Raw genomic sequence first — 19,118 nt, forward strand, 5'->3', positions numbered from 1 at the left:
GGAGAAGTTGATTTGCTTAAAAAATCGTTATCATTTTCAAGTTGTTCCTAGGCAAAATCAGCAAATTTACCATGTTTACGGTGGTCCAATGGCTGCAGTTCTTGACTGAGAACAATTTTATACGGATGAAAGTCAATATCCCTTATCAAAATCCGCCAAGCTGTGGTTTGAGGCAGTCCCAATGCTTGAAAATGTTTTGGAACAAATTGCGGTCTTCAGCAACACTTGCCTGAACGCCGGCAATATGTTCATTACTTCAAACGGTTCGTTATCCAGTTGGCACTTGAACATTATGCGAAGGAAATGTATGCCCGACAAATAGCGAGCAAAGTTGGCCGATTATTACGATGGTAAAATGGCAAAGGTGCACGAAAAGTTGCAATTAGAGAACGCTTTTTTTATAATAAAATTGAATAATTTGCAAACGTTATTCTTGCGTATATCTTTTCATGATGAAAATGTAAACATTACTAAATACAATGAAAAGATCATGACATATTAAAAATGATCGGAAGGACACTTAGAAATCATATCATCCCTATTGGAAAACCCGGTATATTAACTATTTATGACATTATGCCAATTTCACAGTTAAACTGAAAGCTCAGCAAGTGATTTCTTCTGATAAACTAATAACTGTAACTCTATTAAGCATACTACCGCTAAATTCAATCACATATGCATAGTAAATTTGCAGCAACTTAAATTTGTATGCCACGCAGCCTCTCATTTATCCATTTTTAAGTTTTTTTTCCGCTTTAAATTTTGATTTTTGGCCGCGTGTTTTTCGTTTTTCGATTTCTTGTTATTTGCAAATTCCCATTAATACTTGTAGGCGCTTGTGTGCTTGCGCTTGTATGTAAATGAAGTTAATCCAAGCGGATTCGCGTGCATAATTCATATTGACTTGTGCATATTTTCGTTTACAAAAGTGCTTAAAATTGATTTCGCCAGCGCTTTTTATGAATATCAAATGTGTGCGCACGCGTGGGTATGCGTTCATATGTATTTTCTGCGCCGCGCTGATGCATTTTCCCTACATGCATAAATAATAATTTTCCCCCATTTTTTGCTGGCAATTATTAATTTTTTCCTTATTTGACACAATCGCACTCGACATTTGTGTCAATAAGCAACACATTTCAATTTACCGCCAGCGATTTACCAACTTAATTCGCATGCGGTTTTTTCGCCCTGCAAATACACGTGCGTGTGTGTATGTGTGTGTGCATGTGGCAGCGGATTTTTCCCTTTTAATTATAGTTGCAATTATTTTCAACATGATTTTTGCAGGTTATGTTTTTGTCTCGCATTTTCGCGCTCATCTATTTTATTTTCATTTTTTCCAACACTTTCGCAATAACTTTTAATTTACTTATTTATTTATTCGCTTTGAATATACTTAATTTTTTTCACATTTCGCCCACCCACAGTGACAGCGCCGAGAACCTAAATCTGCGCGCCGCCATGATACACGTCATCGGCGATCTGGTGCAGAGCATTGGCGTCTTTCTCGCATCAATTTTAATACAAATTTATGTGAGTCAATTTGGCCTTGATTTCACCACTTAAACTGTCTATTTAATTTGTGTTTGATTCACGTTCCTCCGACAGCCCAGCGCGAAGTTTGCCGATCCGTTGTGCACGCTACTGTTCTCCGTTATCGTTTTCATGACCACTGTGCGTCTGTTTCGGGAATCGGTTGGTATTCTCCTGGATGCTGTGCCGCCATCGATCTCACTGCGTAGCTTGGCGTTGGATTTGGCCGACATTGAAGGCGTTAAGTAAGTGCCTCTTGGCTCTGCTAAACTCGAGACTGACATATACCATATGTATTCAATGCAATAATCTGTGCTCTTTTCTCTTCTCTATACTTCTACAGATCTGTACACCATTTGAATGTCTGGAGTCACACGAATAACCATAGCGTCATGATGGTGCACTTAGTCATTGGTGAGTATTTCTTTGCATCAGCATTCATATTAAAGATTATAATGCAGGAATTTAGTGAGAAACTGAATCCTCCGAAACATCAGGTTAATTAAGGTTAGATCGAAAAGGCTATCTCCCCACGAAATTAAACAATAAATTGAAGAGAAAGCGAGTTAGTAACATATATTTATATCATCATTCTCTCTTCTCCTTCATTGACACGAACCACATACATATTAGACGAACATACAGCGAGTGAGTCAAATTTCTTTGTTTTGCAAATTAGGAATATATAGACTGCGACAAAATCTATCTCTGCCATAAACTTTGGATGTACCTTTTCGAAAAACTTTAGACTTAAAGGGTTACATGGGTTTCCTCAGTTAAAAAAAAGCACTTTTTCAAATATTTTTTTCTCATATAAGAGTTTTGAAATTTTTGGAAAAAAATATTTTAAGCTTTATAAAATTTCATGAAGATCGGTTGAGGAGTTCTCGAGAAATCTTTCCAACTGACTTTAAAAACACAATTTCGAAAAAACGCGTTTAAAGTCGGCGCCCTTAGCCTAGCTAGCCTCGAGCGCACAAGTTCTCAAGGATGTATCTCCGAAACTATTACTCGGATCAACTTGAAAATTTTGAACAATATTCTAGAGGTGTTGTAGAATTTAATAAGACAATAAAACAATCGATTTTTTGAAACCCGTTAACTGATCTATTAACATTTTTCAGAAAACTTGTAGTTTCGACTGAACTTAGGTTAGGTCAGGTTGTGAGGTTAATCCAAAATCGTTGGATCTCCCTTGAACAGATATTTATACCTTGAACAGGATATATTAAGTTTGCCAAGAAGTTTGTAACATCCATGAATAAGCGTCGGAGACCCTACAAAGTATATATATTATCAGTATGTTGAGCTGAGTTGATTTAGCCATGTCCGCCTGTCAGTCTGTCCGTCTGTATACGAACTAGTCCCTCAATTTTTAAGATATTGTTTTTAAATTTTGCAAACGTCATTTTCTCTTCGTGAAGTTGCTCATTTGTCGGAACTGCCGATATCGGACCACTATATCGCACTATAACATATAGCTACCTTGCAAACCGAACCATCGGAATCAAGGGCTTGTATGGAAAACTTTCACATTTGACAATGTATCTTCACAAAAGTTGGCACAGATTACTACTTAAGGTACAAGGTGAGTTCCAAAGTAAACAGGACTTAAAAAAAAAAACAGAACAAATGGTTTTTTCGGCAAATTAATTTATTTTATTCAAAGTAGTCTCCTTCTGCTTCAATACAGCTTTTTAAACGTCCAAAAGCATGTCGAACGATTGTTTTAGCTCGTTGGCCGGTATGGCCGCCAGTATGCCGATGCAAGCCTTTTGAATGGCCTCTACATCTGCATACCACTTTCCTTTCATGGGCAAATGCATTTTTCCGAAAAGAAAGAAGTCGCACGTTGCCATATCAGGTGAATACTGGGAGTGGTTAATGGTTAAAATGTGATTTTTGGTCTAATAATTGGTTACAAGCGTCCTTCGAATGTTGGATTCTGAGCAATTTTTGATATCAGTCAATTTGTGCGGAACAAACCGTGCACACACCTTTCGTAAGTCCAAATGTTCAGTCAAATGCAATGAACCGATGTGTTGGAGATGTTCAATTCCATTTCTATGAATTTCAATGATGATGTTGGCTGATTTTAGATGAATTCAAGCACAGTTTGATTGGCCCACATGTTGATCGTCTTTTATGTCCTCACGACCACTTTGAAAACGTTGAAACCATTTGTGCACTCTGCTACGGGATAGGTAATTATCGCTATAAACTTGTTTCATCAATTTAAACGTTTCGGTAAAGGTTTTACAAATTTTAAAAGAAAATCTAATGTTGGCTCTTTGTTCGAAGCTCATTTTCGCACCGATAACACAAAAACACTGACACTTAAAATGTAATAATTTCACTTCCAAACAATTAAATATCATGAAATTTTCACTAGACAATCGATAAAGATAGCAGATTCTAACGCACCAGTCGACACATAGATGGCGCCACCAGGGGGCGCTAGATTCAAAAATTTACTTTGGAACGCACCTTCGATACAACTATTCCATAAAAGTCTGTGCTCTATTCTTCACTACTTACGTTGCAAATTGACTGAAAATACTTTAGAATTACTTTTTCGTAGGTCCCTGAATTGTGCTTATCTCGGATAATACCGCGTAATTGGTATCTACGCCAGTACAGAAGAGGTCCCAAAATGAGCACAACTTGTATTGATTTATGCATGGTTCATTGGCCTACCAGTCTAAACTAACCAACAGCACAGATTACTGCAGGCCTAAGAGTCGGCTTCTGATTGTTGTTGTTGTTGTAGCGGCAGAATTCTGCCGAGTTGACAGTCTTTGGCCGGATAAAAATCCGATTACGGATCCGGCCGGTTTCTGATTGAATTCTTTTGTGCCGCTGTAAGAGCACCAAACCATTGAAATTGGCAATACAAAATTGGGAGCTCAGTGAATAAAGGCCTAACGAACTAACGCCTAATTTTTAAAAATGAAATAATGCCTAAAAATTGCATATAGGAATTAGGCGGTTGTTCATAATGAAAGAATGCCTAACATTTTAGGAATTTCTTCATTAAAATTGTTAGGTGATTTTTCATAATGAACGAAAGCCTAACAATCAAAAATGAAGAAACGCCTAATTAGGTATTTATTCATTTTTGATTGTTAGGCTTTCTTTCATTAATGTTAGGCGATTTTTCATTTTGCTAAAAGTGTGACTTTTATGGTTGCGAAAGGTAAATAAGTTCCCTTTTACAAAATGCATACACCACCTTGTAAACATTCTGTAAAAGGGAAAATTATAAGATTTCAAAATCATAAAAGCAATTTGTTGTTGTTTTTTTCAAGGTGACACCCGAAGTATTTTTGGTTTTCTTAAAAAGAACTCGGACTACATTAGCTGTCGAGGCCTATAACGGCGTTATTGGCCGCATCATTCAAAAAAATGGAATTTTTTCAAATTTGTTAAAGCTCTTATTGATGAAGAGTTTAATATATTTTCTTGAAGTTCTAAGCATTTTAATTCGAATTGTTAGGTCTTCTTTCATTAGGGGTTATTACATAATGAAAGAAACCCTAACAATTTAGATTTTCTTTCATTTTTAAAATTAAGCTTTCCTTCATTTTTAAAGTTAGACGTTCTTTCACCTTCTTTCTTGTTAGGCGTTCTTGTTTAGGCATTATTTCATTTTTAAAAATTAGGCGTTAGTTCGTTAGGCCTTTATTCACTGAGCCAAAATTGGGAGCTACGCCTAAATAAGCTATCTAATAGAGCTAATTAGTTGAACTGATCCAAACTTATCAATATTTAGCCAGAGATTAGATTTTATACATGTCATCAGAAGATGCTTGAAGGTCTTTAATCAAACTTCTGGATTCAAAAACGTAAATTTAAGCAAAGTTAATTCACTAGTATTCCAAGCGTTTACCTACTGGTGTCCTACTGCTAATGAAAAGATTTTTGACATTTTCGTAGGCGGAAATTTATAAATACAACTCACTGAGTTCGAAGCTTGCTTTTGTGCTTTACAGTCAAATTACTGAAACGACGCTTAGTGTATTTACCGAATTTTAAATGGTTTAAATAAGAGCAATAAATATTACGAAAGTTTTGTCCCATTGAATTTTATGAAATACCTTGACAGGTAGGTACTTTGATTCATGACTTTATGAAAGAAATTATGTCGCAGTCTTGGACTATAACATTCATGGTTCTTGAGATTTTTGTTCCCTATCTTAATCTATTTACGATTCTAGAAATTCTTGCAGATGCTTTCTTAACCAAATAATGATTTAATTCTGGCTGAGCTTTTAAAAATTCTATATAAATTTCGGTTTGGTTCGGTTTGGAATAAAATGGAGCTAAAGTGAACTCTGTTTCATTTCCTCGTAAGCCATGGTCTTTTGTGACTAATTATGCAGCATGTATTATTAGCTTCTTAGAACTTCTGCAATTTCTTAATAATTCTGGAATGCAATTAGAATTCCAATCCAAGCGTCACGTGCTGCCATTAATTTTGCGCTAAATCTTTTAATTGAATTCTGAAAAAGTAAATAACCGTATTTGCTAATGACTAATATTAAATTTCCGATTTGTGCATTCGCAGATTTTCTCTCGGACAGCAACACGGTGCTGCAGCGCGCCACACAAGTAGCCTGTGGCAGCAAATACGACATCAAGCATTGCACCATACAAATCGAACGTTCCACGAGCACATAAAACCACTTGCACTTAGACAAATAAGCCAGCATATGCTTGTGTGTAGCTAAGAAAGAAAAAAAAGTAAATGAAATTAAAAGTTGTAATAAAAGCATTAACTTTATGAATTTTATCGTCAAAGACTGAACCGACGGATTAAACGATCACACGACGCCTTGCCAGACCAGACCGATGAATGTGTGATGAAAGTGTGCAATTTAAGCTTCACTGGAGAATGCAGAGGGAGAAAGAGATGGAAGAGAAGGTGATATATACCACATATATTTATATATATATGTACATATGTATGTGTTGGTGCTCACGTACGTGCGCTTAAAGACGATTGATAGGAGGACACGGACGGAGGCGGCTGTGCCACACTTGCGATGCATCCGAGCTGCAGTAATTCTATCACAGACAATTGACGTTGTCATTAAATGCTCTACGCTAATTGATCGTTAAATTTATTACCTCTATGAGAGGGCGCGCGGCATGCCAGTGCGCGGATATATGGCTGTTGCTCATATCGGTCTTCATATATGGAAGAATTTATATATTTCACGCGTGTGCTTCATAAAATGGATACAACACATACACGTATATGCACATGTACACACACATATATACAAACAACACCAATTCACAATCATTTATTGCCATTACTCACAATTACTAAGCGTGAAAAACCAAAGTTCGCCGCTATAAAAAAAAATTCTAAAAAAAGCGTAAAAAAACTAAACAGAAAAACGAAAAAAACTAGAAATAATAAAATAAAATTCAAACAAATCCAAAAGGTGCGAAAATAAATTGTAGCTATCGTAAATATATGAGGGTATATACAGAAAATAAACAGTCTGCTGTTTGCTTGTTTTATCGCGCTCAATGTGATAATGAAAATCCTCGCGGTTAAACAGCAATTACAGCGCCGCAATATTCATAGGTAAACAAAATTGCACAAAAATGAGTATTAGAAAAAAATATATTTTAAAATAAGCAACAGTTAATTAGTATATGTATGTAGGCTTAGTTTTTGAGCGCGTTTATTAATGTTATATATTTAGTTATATTTGCGTAATAGTCACTATGTAAGCTGTTGTTGCAACACAAAAATTAATTAAAATTGTCGTATTTATTCAGCGAAACTAATAAAAATAATATATTAAATGTCAAAAGTATGAAATTTAAATGAAATCCCGAAATGGTTGTTCTCAATTATTTTTCGTTTTATTTAGGTGTGTTAATCTTATATATAAAAATGAAACACCTTTTTTGTGTGTCCGCGCATTACGCCCGAACCACAGCACGGAAAGACGTGACGGATGTTGCACGGGTATTTCTTAAGTCCTGGAGAAGGTCCAAACCGCGGCCTTATATATATATTTACAACTTAAGAACGGCTGAACCGATTTGGCTGACGGGCATAGGCTACTTTCTATCGTCTTATGTTAAAAGTTACAACTATTCATAAATAAAAAAATTATATTTAAAAACATAAGCATGTGTTCAATATTCTTGTAAGAATCATTTGAACATTTTTTTCTTCAAAAATACAAAATAAAATCACGCTGCTACTTGCAGGGTACAGTGGTTCTTGTTTACATACATACATACATGAATTATAGTGATAGTTGCAACTGAATAAGAAAATGTTGAATCATAATTTGAGATGAGTGCATAATATGATGACAAATATTCCTGTGTTTTCTTATGTGTAGTATCTGGGTTTTAGCCGTCGATTATCAAAACATTACCATATGATTAGATAGGGAGGGTGAGAGGCGCCCTCTTCTGCTCTACTCTTGCAGAATTATTCACTATAACTAGAAGCATATATGTATATATATGTAGAGACTGTGAAGATGTTGTTACATCACACATATTTATGTACATATGTACCACTCCTTAAGGGAGGAGCTCGCTTTAGAGGCTTCAAAAAATCGATTTTTTTGGAAAGGAAAGAAATAAGTGATTAAAACGAAATTTCTAGGGTTTATAGTAATATATTCGAACATCATTCGCAAATTTTTTGGATACGAAATATTTGATATCCTGCCTTTGGGAAGCAATTGCCCAATGCATCTCGCATGTGCGTTTGTCGGACGGCGGGCAGGATGCTGGTCGCAATTTCTATCGGATACAAAAAATTCAAAGAGATTCATATTTTCTAATAATTTATGTTCTAGTTAAACTAAAAAAATTCCAAAAAAAGTGTAAAATTTTAAAAATTTTTTAAAAATTGAAAAAATTTACCAAAAAAAATTTACTTTATGTCGTTTAAAATTATGTTTAAAAATCGTAAAAATGAAAAACCGAGAAATCGTCCGTTGTTGTTGTTTTAACGGAAATTCAATCCCCGTTGGGATGGCAAGTGTCATTTGTGTTGTCGTCGATGTCATCTAACGGGAGGCCCAAGAAACATGCTGTTTCGACGGGGTCGGACCAAAGGGAGGAGAGTGTTAGATGAGTAGGGTTCGTGGGGCATACAAAGAGGTGGTCAGTGTCATGAGGAGACTCGTTGCATGCAGGACATACATTCGGTATGTCAGGGTCTATTCTGGATAAGTAGGAGTTTAACCTGCTACAGTATCCAGAACGAAGTTGCGCAAGGGTCACACACGTTTCTCGCGGCAGCTGGAGCTCTTCGTCTGCTATGGGTGGTGGTTTGACTCCAAGAACGCCATTCACGGGAAGGGAGTCGGTGTAGGTGTTGATGGCTCTGCTGTGAATGGCGGTCAGTACCTGTCGGAAGTTAGTTGCGTCCGAAGTCCGGCCGGCGTACTGTACAGGAATGACCTTCTGATGCTCCTAGGAGGCGGTTCCGCTCCAAGCAGATGGCTGCAGGAGTGATTTCTGCGAAAGCGTCTCACTGAGGAGGTGTTCAATGGAAGACATCAAAAGACATCCCGTCGTGGTCCGGAGTGAAGTATTTTGACAGGTCTGAAGTTTCCTCATCTGCGTGCCACTGCATCCAGGCGACCATATGGGGGCTGAGGACCGGCCGGCCGATTGCCTTGTATGTTGCCAACAACGTTTCTTTGTCTTTTCCCCAAGTGCTGCCGGCTACCGACTTGAGGATTTTGTTGCGGCTCTGTACTTTGGCGATAATCGCGGTCGTATGAGGAGAGAAGGAGCATAGACTATCGAATGTCACACCTAAAATCTTAGGATTGTTGACAGTCGGAATTTTGACGCCGTCGACTGCAATGTTAAGCTCAAGTCTATACTCCTTCGTCCAGTTTGTGAATATGGTTCCTGTGGATTTGGTGGGGGAAAGTGTGAGATTTCGTGCAGTGAGGAAACGAGAAAGGTCGAAGAGATAGCTGTTTACCTTCGAACACATGCCATCAATTTCATTGCCAGGCGCCAATATCGTGCAGTCATCAGCGTACCAGGTTATGGAAACTCCCTCTGGTGGTCGTGGGAGTTTCGAGATGTAGAAATTAAACAGTAGCAGGGAGAGGACACCACCCTGTGGAACCGCCTGTTTAAATCTTCTCAGTTTAGATGTTTCACCTCGAAATAGTACGGATGACTGCCAACCGCACAAATAGTTCAGGGTCCACCTCTTTAACCCTAGAGGGAGCGTAGTTTTTTCAATGTCCTGCAGTAGCGTTGTGTGGTTGACCGTGTCAAAAGCTTTTGACAGGTCCAACGCTACGAGGATCGTTCTTTCGCAGGGTGGTTTCTGGTTGAGGCCACGAACTATCTGGGCGTTTATGACGCTAAGTGCTGTGGTGGTGTTGTGCACTTTTCGGAATCCATGCTGGTGGCTGGCTAGGCTCAGGGTGTGAGTGAAGGTCGGGAGTAATAAGGCCTCAAGTGTCTTCACTACTGGGGAGAGGAGAGTTATCGGACGATAAGATTCCCCTTTGTTGGCGGGTTTCCCAGGTTTCAGTAGTGGGACCACCCTTCAAACTTTCCACACATCGGGTATATGAAGAGTGGTCAGCGACAGGTTGAGGACCTTGGTAAGATATCTTACACCCGTCAAGCCTAGATGCTTTAGCATTAGCATGTTTATTCCATCAGGGCCAATGGATTTGGAGGATTTAGCTTTTTTGATGACACCCTGAACCTCCTCATCGGTGAAAGTAAGTGGCGCGCCGTCGTTTGGCATTTTGCGCAGCCGTCGGTTAACACATCGTTTAGCTCTGTCAACCGAAAGGTGCAGTGTGAACTGCCGGCTAAAATAGCTCGCGCACTTCTTCGGGTCCGAAGAGGCATGACCATTGAATTGAACTTCAACTCGGTCGTCATGTCTCTTCGGGTTTGACAAAGCTTTGACAGTAGCCCAAAGCTTACTCACACCGGTGAAGAGGTTACAGGACTTCAGGTGCTCTATCCATTTCGTCCTCTTATGTTGGTTTACCATACGCCGAATCTACAAATTGAGATCCCTTATTCGGGGATCTCCGGGATCGGCATGGCGTAAGGTATCGCGCTCATTAGCTAAAACGGCTGCTTCGGCTGGGAAATTAGGGCGGATTTTCGCTATTCTTCCAGCCGGGATGAAGCGAGCGGTAGCTGCTGCGATCACCTTGCGGAATTGACGTTCGCCAACGCATACGTCCGTAGGAATAGGTAGAGCGTTCAAGGTGCTCTCAGTAAATTCTGTGAAGCCGACCCAATTAGCTTTGTTAAAGTTAATGTAGGTGCGGTTGTCCACAGAAACAAAATCAGGAGGCTTCTCGATCGAAATAATTATGGGCAGATGATCTGATGTAAGAGTTCGCATAGGTCGCCAGGTTATGCTGTTTATCAGACCACTGCTAGCAATGGTAATATCCGGCGAGCTATTACAGGTGCCCATAACTTTGGTGGGGGCCTCGTCATTCATTGTGCCGAATGTCGAATCGTCAATCTGTTCCGCCAGCTCCATCCCCCTACGGTCATTTGTCAGGCAGGAATGCCAAAGATCGTGGTGCGCGTTAAAGCCGCCTAGTACCAAACGGTTTTCACCACGAAGTAGCGCACCTATATTCGGGTGATATCCTTTTGGGCAACATGTAACTGGGGGGATGTGTGTATATACATATTAAATATTTCGAGCTCGACATCGCCTGACCGGATAGCTATACCCTGACATTCTAGGGTAGTATCCCTGGGGTCGATGTCTTCGTCGATTAGACGATACTGCACGGTGTTGTGCAATATGAAGGCTAGGCCACCACCATTATCTCGCTCGCGATCTTTATGTAATACGTTGAAACCGGCACAATTCAGAAGATCTGAGCGGCTGTTTAGCTTGGTTTCTTGGACCGCAGCTATCGATACACGTTCCCGATTCATAAGTGCAACTATCTCTTCGATCTTACTCTGGAGTCCGTTGCAGTTAAATTGAAGTAGCCGGGTATGTCGCGGGTGTCCGTGGGTGATCCTGGGGGTGAGGGAGTGACGTGTGGGTGGCGCTGTAGAACCCACAGGGGCGGTTGTGTTGGTAGACGACGCCACTGTTGTGAGTTGCGGGGGCAGACTTCTGCAGGATGGGGCAACGTACGAATCACTCCACTCACGTGTGGTGAGCAGGCCGGAACACGCCGAAAAGTGACACCAGCCAGTGCAGGAATTGCACTTGACGGATGTAACATTCCGGCGTATTACGATCTGACAAACGGAACAGACTGTGCGAGGGACCAAGAGCTGCTGGTTGGTTCTCGCACGAGGATTGGAGCGGGATGAAGGTTGGGGGGGGCACAAGTCAGAGGGGGGCTATGTTGCCTGATTGAGCTCCTGGGGACCGTTGAGGTCCTCTGCTGGCCACTCAGATTGAGTGGCAGCGCGGCGCGCGAACTATGTGCAGATTGCACAGCCGTAGACCTTGTGCCGCAGTATTGCGCAGGCAACATGGGGCCACGTAACGCGTGGTCCACTGCCTATGAGTCTTAAAGCCAGAACAGGTGTTAAGATAGCTTCATCCATTGCCTGTGTTGCACCTGACCGAGGTGCGCATACGCAGCAGAAAAATTCCTCCGGGCCCGGGTTGGACTCAATGCCAGCACGAGTCAGGAGGATACGGAGCAACCCTGCTGCAAGGCATTGCTCCAATGACGACAAACACAGATTAACACTTACCGATCCAAATGGGGTTAGATCGCCGAAAAAACAGCCCTTGGTCGGATGAAATCCGAGTCAATTCCGGTGCGTAGAACCGGCTGTCGTGGGAATCGTCCGTCAAAGTTTCGCTTTCTGCCCAAGCGCTTATATATCTGCTAGACGCTCAGTCACTATTTCCCTTCTAGCTTCGAAAATATTTCAAATTCCCATCCAAAACTTTGGGGACATATTCTTAGACTATTTTTAAAAAGATTAAAGCAAAAAAAAATCGATTTTTAAAAATTTAATCGAATCGTCTTAATGGGACCCTTCGAAAAATCACTGATTTTCACAATTTTTTTTTACTGTTGTAATTAACTAATCAGCCCGATATTTTTTAATAAATAAATACGTTCATGACGAATACAAAATAATTTTATATGTATATTTTTTTATGTTTATTTATTGGGTGTACAATAGTTAAATAAATGGTTCAAATTACATGTAAAAAAAGAAAAGGTCCTGTACGATGTCCGTGATTGCGGCCCTAATTTTGGTCTAAAGCAAAAGTTTCAAAAAGATTATTAAACTTTTTTTTAATTTTGTTTTTTTTTTTTTTTAATTTGATGAAACGGCGGCGGGCTGAACAAAAAGTATCGAATTTTTACCTTTTTTTCGACAGTTTTTCGTAGACAAAAATAGTAAGATTTCAAAAAAAAAAAATAAACGCTCTCACAGCGCGATAGCGAATTACGCTAAAAATTTTCTCTCCAAATTGGAACTAAATATCTTCAAAACTCTTCCTTTGAGAGTGGAAACCGTTTTGAAAAACACCATTCTGAAAAAACGCGCTTAAAGAATGGAGTCGCTATAATCCCCAGTATGTTCCCCTTCTACAAGAAACGCTGTAGCGGCCTTAATAATTTGAATTTCGATTTCAAAATTTAAAAGAATGTTTATTATAGTGCAGAGTATCGGATAATGCAACAAAAAAAAAATGTATTTCTCGAAAAGTTCAAACTGACACGATACCTTAAGTGATTTGCACAGTCAACAAAATGTGTAGATTTCCATTTTAACTATTACATTATATTACTATCACGCTATGATATCCCTGACAACAAGGAGTGCGCAGAGCCGCGGGTTTAGACTAGTAAATAATCACATCCCCGAAACTCAACCTCGCGGAAGATATATTTGAATAATGGAAATAAATCTATTATCAACAAACTGACAAAAGTCGCATACATTTAATCGGAACAGACTCCGATTTTGATTCGTATAAAAACAGTCATCTGTGCAGCATTCATAAAAATTGTTTGCAAATATTTTTTTTTGTTTTCACAACAACAACAACATCGGAATATATAGCATTTCTGCGAAAATAATTTCAAAGGTTTAAGTCCAATATTGGAAATTGTTTTGTTTTGGTGCGTTCACTAAAACGTCAATCGTCAAACTATGATATTCAACCACCAAATGTCTGAGTTTTTGGCGTGGTTCGTCTTTTTCGCGTTTTCGGCCCGCATTGAAATCGTTGTACTACTTATAAAAAATTTTTACGTTATAGTTTCATCACCAAAAGCTTTCCGGAACATTTTCAACGAGTCCGCACAGAAATACTCGTTTCGCAAGCAACATTTGATGAAATTTCTGTGCTCAACAAAATCAACCGTTATAAAAATCGCTAGTTAACAAAAACAAGAATAAATCAAAGATAATTAAACCTTTTGACTAACACACACTTGGCAATGTTATGGGCATCTTTAGTTTTGGTCATACATGGCCTAACCTCACGGTACTTAGTAAAAGCATGCTGATCAACAATGCGTTGATTAGCGCCCCAAACAATACAGCTTTTTGCAACCATTATTTGGTTCCAATTGTTAAGGTGGAAGAGACAACATTTTCACATTGGTCCGGTTCCAGGACAACATAAATTCTCTGCCGTATTGTGGTCGCAGTGTGAATCCACACAGAACTGAGTTTTGAATTCTACCTGCTTTCAGGTTTAAACCACAGTCACCACGAGTCTCCCATTGGTACCAGATTACAAATCTCCGGTTAGAATTTGTAGCTTTTGCTACTTCCAGTGGAGCACCCCTCCAACTAAAAATCAAATGTATTTTAATTAGATGGAATCTCATTCAAAGTCTTTAATATTATATATGTTCAAGCTGAGTATTATAGCACTATTTCTTGCAAGACAATGCTGATTATTCAATGCTTTATAAAAAGTGCTACAATAATCGGCTTTAGTTCAAATATGTGTCGTTTCGTTCGATAATCTGTTTCCATCTAGACGGCAACTTCATAATACCCCCTCGTAGAAGCAACCCTCTTTATTTGCGAAGAACTCAGACAGCCACTTTTCACAAGCCTTTTTTGAGTTCAACTTTACACCAACAACGGCGTTCGCTATAGACAGGAACAGAGCTATGTCCGCTATGGAGGATGCGATAAAACCTCCCATCCGAGCTCCCGTAGCTTCTGACTAGACATCAACGAAGTGTATGGTCTAGCGTTGACCTGGTAGAACACTACACCCTTCTTTTTGGCCAATTCTGGATGCTTTCGCAGGCTTCAAACGGTCCAGGGAGTTCGCAGTAGATGGTATAATTAAGCGTCTGGCCATATGGGAGCAGCTCGTAGTGGATGATTCCTTTCCAACCCCACCAAACACACAGCAACTGACCACTGTTTGGAACGATTCGCCGGCCTTTGACCACGACCGTTTTCGCTTGATATTGTCGTATGTGATCCATTTTTCGTCGCCAGTCACCATCCGCTTCAAAAATGGGTCGAGTTCGTTCCGTTTCAGCAGTATATCGCAGGCGCTGATTCGGCCCAGAATTTTTTTTGCGTCAAATCATGCGGCATCCAAACATCAAGCTTTTTTGTGTATCCATCCTTCTGCAGATGGTTTAAAATGGTTTGGTGACTAACTCCCATCTTCTGGGCGATGTCACGAAATGCCACATGCCGGTCTAACTCGACGTTTTTCATGATTTGCTCGGTATTTGTCATCTCACGTCTTCCGCCGGCTGTCTTATCCTTGGTGTCGTTTTCACCCGCTCTGAATCGTCGAAACCATTATTCCGCAGTTCAAAGTGATAGAGTACCATTCCCCAAAACACCATTAATCTCACGGAACGTTTCTCTAGCGGATTTGCCTTTAACGAAGGAAAACTTAAAAAAAGCGCAATTTTGGCGTTAGTAAACTCCATGTTTACACGGCTATAACTATTGAACGCAATATCTAAACTAATCATGCATAGCGTCGTTTTTGTAGGTTATGTATTGCCAGATACGAGCTCTGTAGCGCTTTATACATAGCCACGAATTTCAAAAGATAAAAAAGCGGAAGGGAGATATTTAACAACCTAATATATCGAGGCAAGCCAAATAACAGACATAGTGCACTTACGGCAGGCATACATTACCGCGGCCAAATTCAGCCCCTGCCCGCTGGCGGAATATTATGGACAGTTCTACCAACAAAGGAAACAAAAATTTACCTGTCTCTCTCATGCCCGGCAGGTTTGAATGATAATTTCACCTTACTGTTTACATCACATTAGTTTTTTCAATGTCGTCCATATTTATTTTGCGAGTAGTTTGTAAGTAAGTATTCTGGTTGCCGTGAAGAACGTTGCAAGCATTGGATAACTTTAATTGAATGTGTATGACTATGTTATATACTTATTCACACATTATAATATGGGATAACTAGGCAACTGTACATCAACTTTGGTATCATTCATGTAAGCACACTACTATTTATAGACTACTGAGTAGTCCGTCACCATTTTTATACTCTTGCAAGATAATACAGCGTATACATAATTTTTTTCGTCTAACAGATATAGAGTTTTATATATACAAATGATCGAGAAACTGTCTGTCTGTACAAGCGATAACTTAAGCAAAAATTTTGATATTTTTACGAAACTTTCTACACATATTGTTTGGAATTCAAGGGGAGATGGTCGGATTTGAACCATTGCCACGCCCACAAAATGCCATTAAGTTTCAAATTTAGTTACAAAATCTTCATTTGGCACAAGGCCTTGCTGTGGAAATGACATATAGTATGGGGGCTAGACAAAAGGGATGGCCCACCTCTAATATCTCATAAATAACTAGAGACATTTCAAACCCTCTTGGTTAAAGGACACTTCTTTATGGAAAATAGTGTAAAGCCGGCGACTTTTAATAACAAAACCAATGAGTACCGTAATATTGTATGCAGCACTAATATGGATGCAAGCACTGGACATAAAAGTTTATGCTAAATACATAAAAATACAAAATATGTACGTAGCCTCACTGCTCTACGAGTAACAAGTGCGATGAATTCACGTGATTGGACTAGCTATCAAAGCCGTATATAGTCGTAAAAACAGAGGAGAGAACCAAAAGCATCACAATGTAGCAGAAATGGTGGCAAACTTCAGTCAAAAAATGGTGAATCTACAAACTAATTCTGGAGATTCGTTCGTGGATAGATAGACAACTTGAGGGCCCAAACTTTCACCTAACCCAAATACTCAATGGACATGGATGGCTTAGATGCTTTAGACCGTACTGTCCGACGTGTTCAGAGTCCTTAGAAGACTCTGAATACGTATTTTTTCGGTACCGTCGTTTTTCAAATGCAAGATAAAAGTTAAAAACTTCACCTGACGGTAGTTTTACGGTAGAAAATTTAACAGAACTCATCTGTCGGTCCTCTTGTAAATGGAAAGCTGTCAGAGAAACTTCAGGTCTAATTAGGACAAAACTAAAATATCTCAGTCCGTATCATAAAGGAGACTTCCAAGGCTTTCTCTCTCCTATGGGGAGATATAAACTGGAAGTAGTTTAGGTTTAGCGGATTAAAGTTCCGCACTCCGGATTTCGATGCTTTCTCCTACTATAAAAAAGTATCTTTTATATAAAACTTTTCAAAACGATTTTTTTATGTGATATAACGGGTGAGGTATTTTTTCATTAGCCTTTTTTTTACAGATCAAAACAGTCGACCTACTGAGCGTACTCTTCGCAACACCCTCACCCATCTTAAGACCCAGCATTCAATATTCGATAATATTCGACCGAATAGACCACGTCCAGCACGCAATGAGGGTATACGAAGACCGTGGAGAGTCGATTTGGGGCCGTTCGCAGCAACTTGGACTGTCGTATGGAACAACCTGGCGTATTTCACGCCGAGATCTTAAATTTAAAGCGTATAAAATGCAGCTTGGGCTCTTAAAAAGTTCCAAGAAGATCCGACATTTTAGAGCCACATTTTGTTCAGCGATGAGACCCACTTCTAGCTAAATGGGTACGTGAACAAGCAAAACTGCCGCATTTGGAACGAAGAGCGTTTTAAAAAGTAGGGAACCTCGAACTGGATCATATTTTATATGTATACTTACATACTTGTATATAAAGATGGACATATATTTGGTTATACTGAAAAGAAGCGGCGTGAAATAGCTCTGCTGCCACACTATTTAAAATAGTAAAAACTATTAATCAAATTGGCGAGCAAAGCGCTGAAACGAATTGGCACAACGTCAAAGAAGGCGAGGAGACATAAACAAGTGTAAAAACTAGGTAGGTACTTACAAGTATATATATACAAAAGTATGTATGTAAGCCCAAAAAAGAAAGCAGCGAAATGTGTCAGTGGAATCCACGCAAAGCATACTCGAAATCGGCAAAATGCATTTGTATTCCACTTGCGTATATTTATATACAACTGTAAATATATGTATATATTACAACTGTAAATATTGTTTGTTGCATGCGCTTTTCAAGTGCAACAAGCCATAATTACACTCGTGCGGCAGTTGAGCGCCGCAGCTTCGCACTTGAAGAGATCGGCAGCGCGTTAAGGATTCAATTACAAAAGACTTAAAAATCATATTTGTGTAAGCATATGTTTACAGTGTGCGTGCCACTTAATAAGAACACTTTAACAATTTGTATACAAAAGATAAAAAAATTAAGAAAAACAGAAATAATAATTTTTTCGCATACAAATTCAATATTTAATAATTTATGCACATTCTTTGTATGTGTATGTGTGTGTAAGGAAAATGTGTGTATATTTTCATATGCATTTATCTTATTTGCCACTCCTGCCATCTCATATGTTGGTGCCACGAGGCGTATGAGTCATTTCACTGAGAACAGCCTGCAAGTTGCTATGCGAGTATGTATGTGTATGTGTGTATGTGAGCGTGTAAAAAGTAATAATCTGCGTGCAATAATAATTGTAATGTACTAAAGCATATTAAATATGTATGTGTGAGTGTAGAAAACACACATTTGCTTGTGTGTTGAAAAATAATAATTTAATATTATTTTAAATTCACTCAAGCGTAAATGCAACTCTGCGCAACTGTCGCTGTGCTCACCTCGAGTGTATGTGTGTGTCTCCTTGGTTGCTGTTGCAAGTGTGTCTCATGCGTGCACTTTAATCTCGCGCATATTACTGCATGTGTATGTTGTTGTTGTTGTTGGTGTGCCAAAAGTGCATAAATAATGAGGACGCACGGTGTTGAGATTGCAGGAAAAATCGTGATAAATATGATACAAGTACATATATTCCACGAGTGAGGTAAAGTTATTCTCATATTTATTTATTTCTTAAATGTTGCAAGATACATTGTGAAGAATACGAGTATACAAACAGTTAAATGTGTAGCGAATCAAACAAGCATACCTGCTATGTCCGCGAGAAAGAACAAGTGTTGAAAACCAATAAAGTTATTTAACCCAAAGAAAATTAATCCTACCATCTAAGCTCGACTCAAAGAAACAATGCTGTTATTTGGCACTACAAGTTCATTACGGATTGATTTAATTTTTCCAGTCCTAGAGACACTTTTCAT

The 19,118-nt window shown here is 39.1% G+C and overlaps 1 protein-coding gene across 15 annotated transcripts in view; it reads left to right on the top strand.

Annotated features, from left to right (window-relative positions):
* The window catches only part of LOC126756213 (zinc transporter 2), a 50,865-nt gene extending 32,868 nt beyond the window's left edge, over positions 1-17,997 (top strand). For 11 of the 15 annotated variants that reach the window (XM_050469102.1, XM_050469096.1, XM_050469103.1 and 8 more), the window contains 4 exons: positions 1,434-1,539; positions 1,615-1,784; positions 1,883-1,953; positions 17,242-17,997. In XM_050469102.1, the coding sequence (XP_050325059.1) occupies positions 1,434-1,539; positions 1,615-1,784; positions 1,883-1,953; positions 17,242-17,453 (559 nt within the window). In that variant the 3' untranslated portion in view covers positions 17,454-17,997. Of the gene's footprint in view, positions 1-1,433; positions 1,540-1,614; positions 1,785-1,882; positions 1,954-6,106; positions 7,801-17,241 lie in introns of those variants that run through there. The other 4 variants (XR_007666558.1, XM_050469106.1, XM_050469107.1 and 1 more) reach the window with 4 other exon arrangements.
* Positions 17,998-19,118: the final 1,121 nt, after the last annotated feature.

Source organism: Bactrocera neohumeralis, chromosome 4, assembly GCF_024586455.1.
Source record: "Bactrocera neohumeralis isolate Rockhampton chromosome 4, APGP_CSIRO_Bneo_wtdbg2-racon-allhic-juicebox.fasta_v2, whole genome shotgun sequence".
NCBI classification, from domain to species: domain Eukaryota; kingdom Metazoa; phylum Arthropoda; class Insecta; order Diptera; family Tephritidae; genus Bactrocera; species Bactrocera neohumeralis.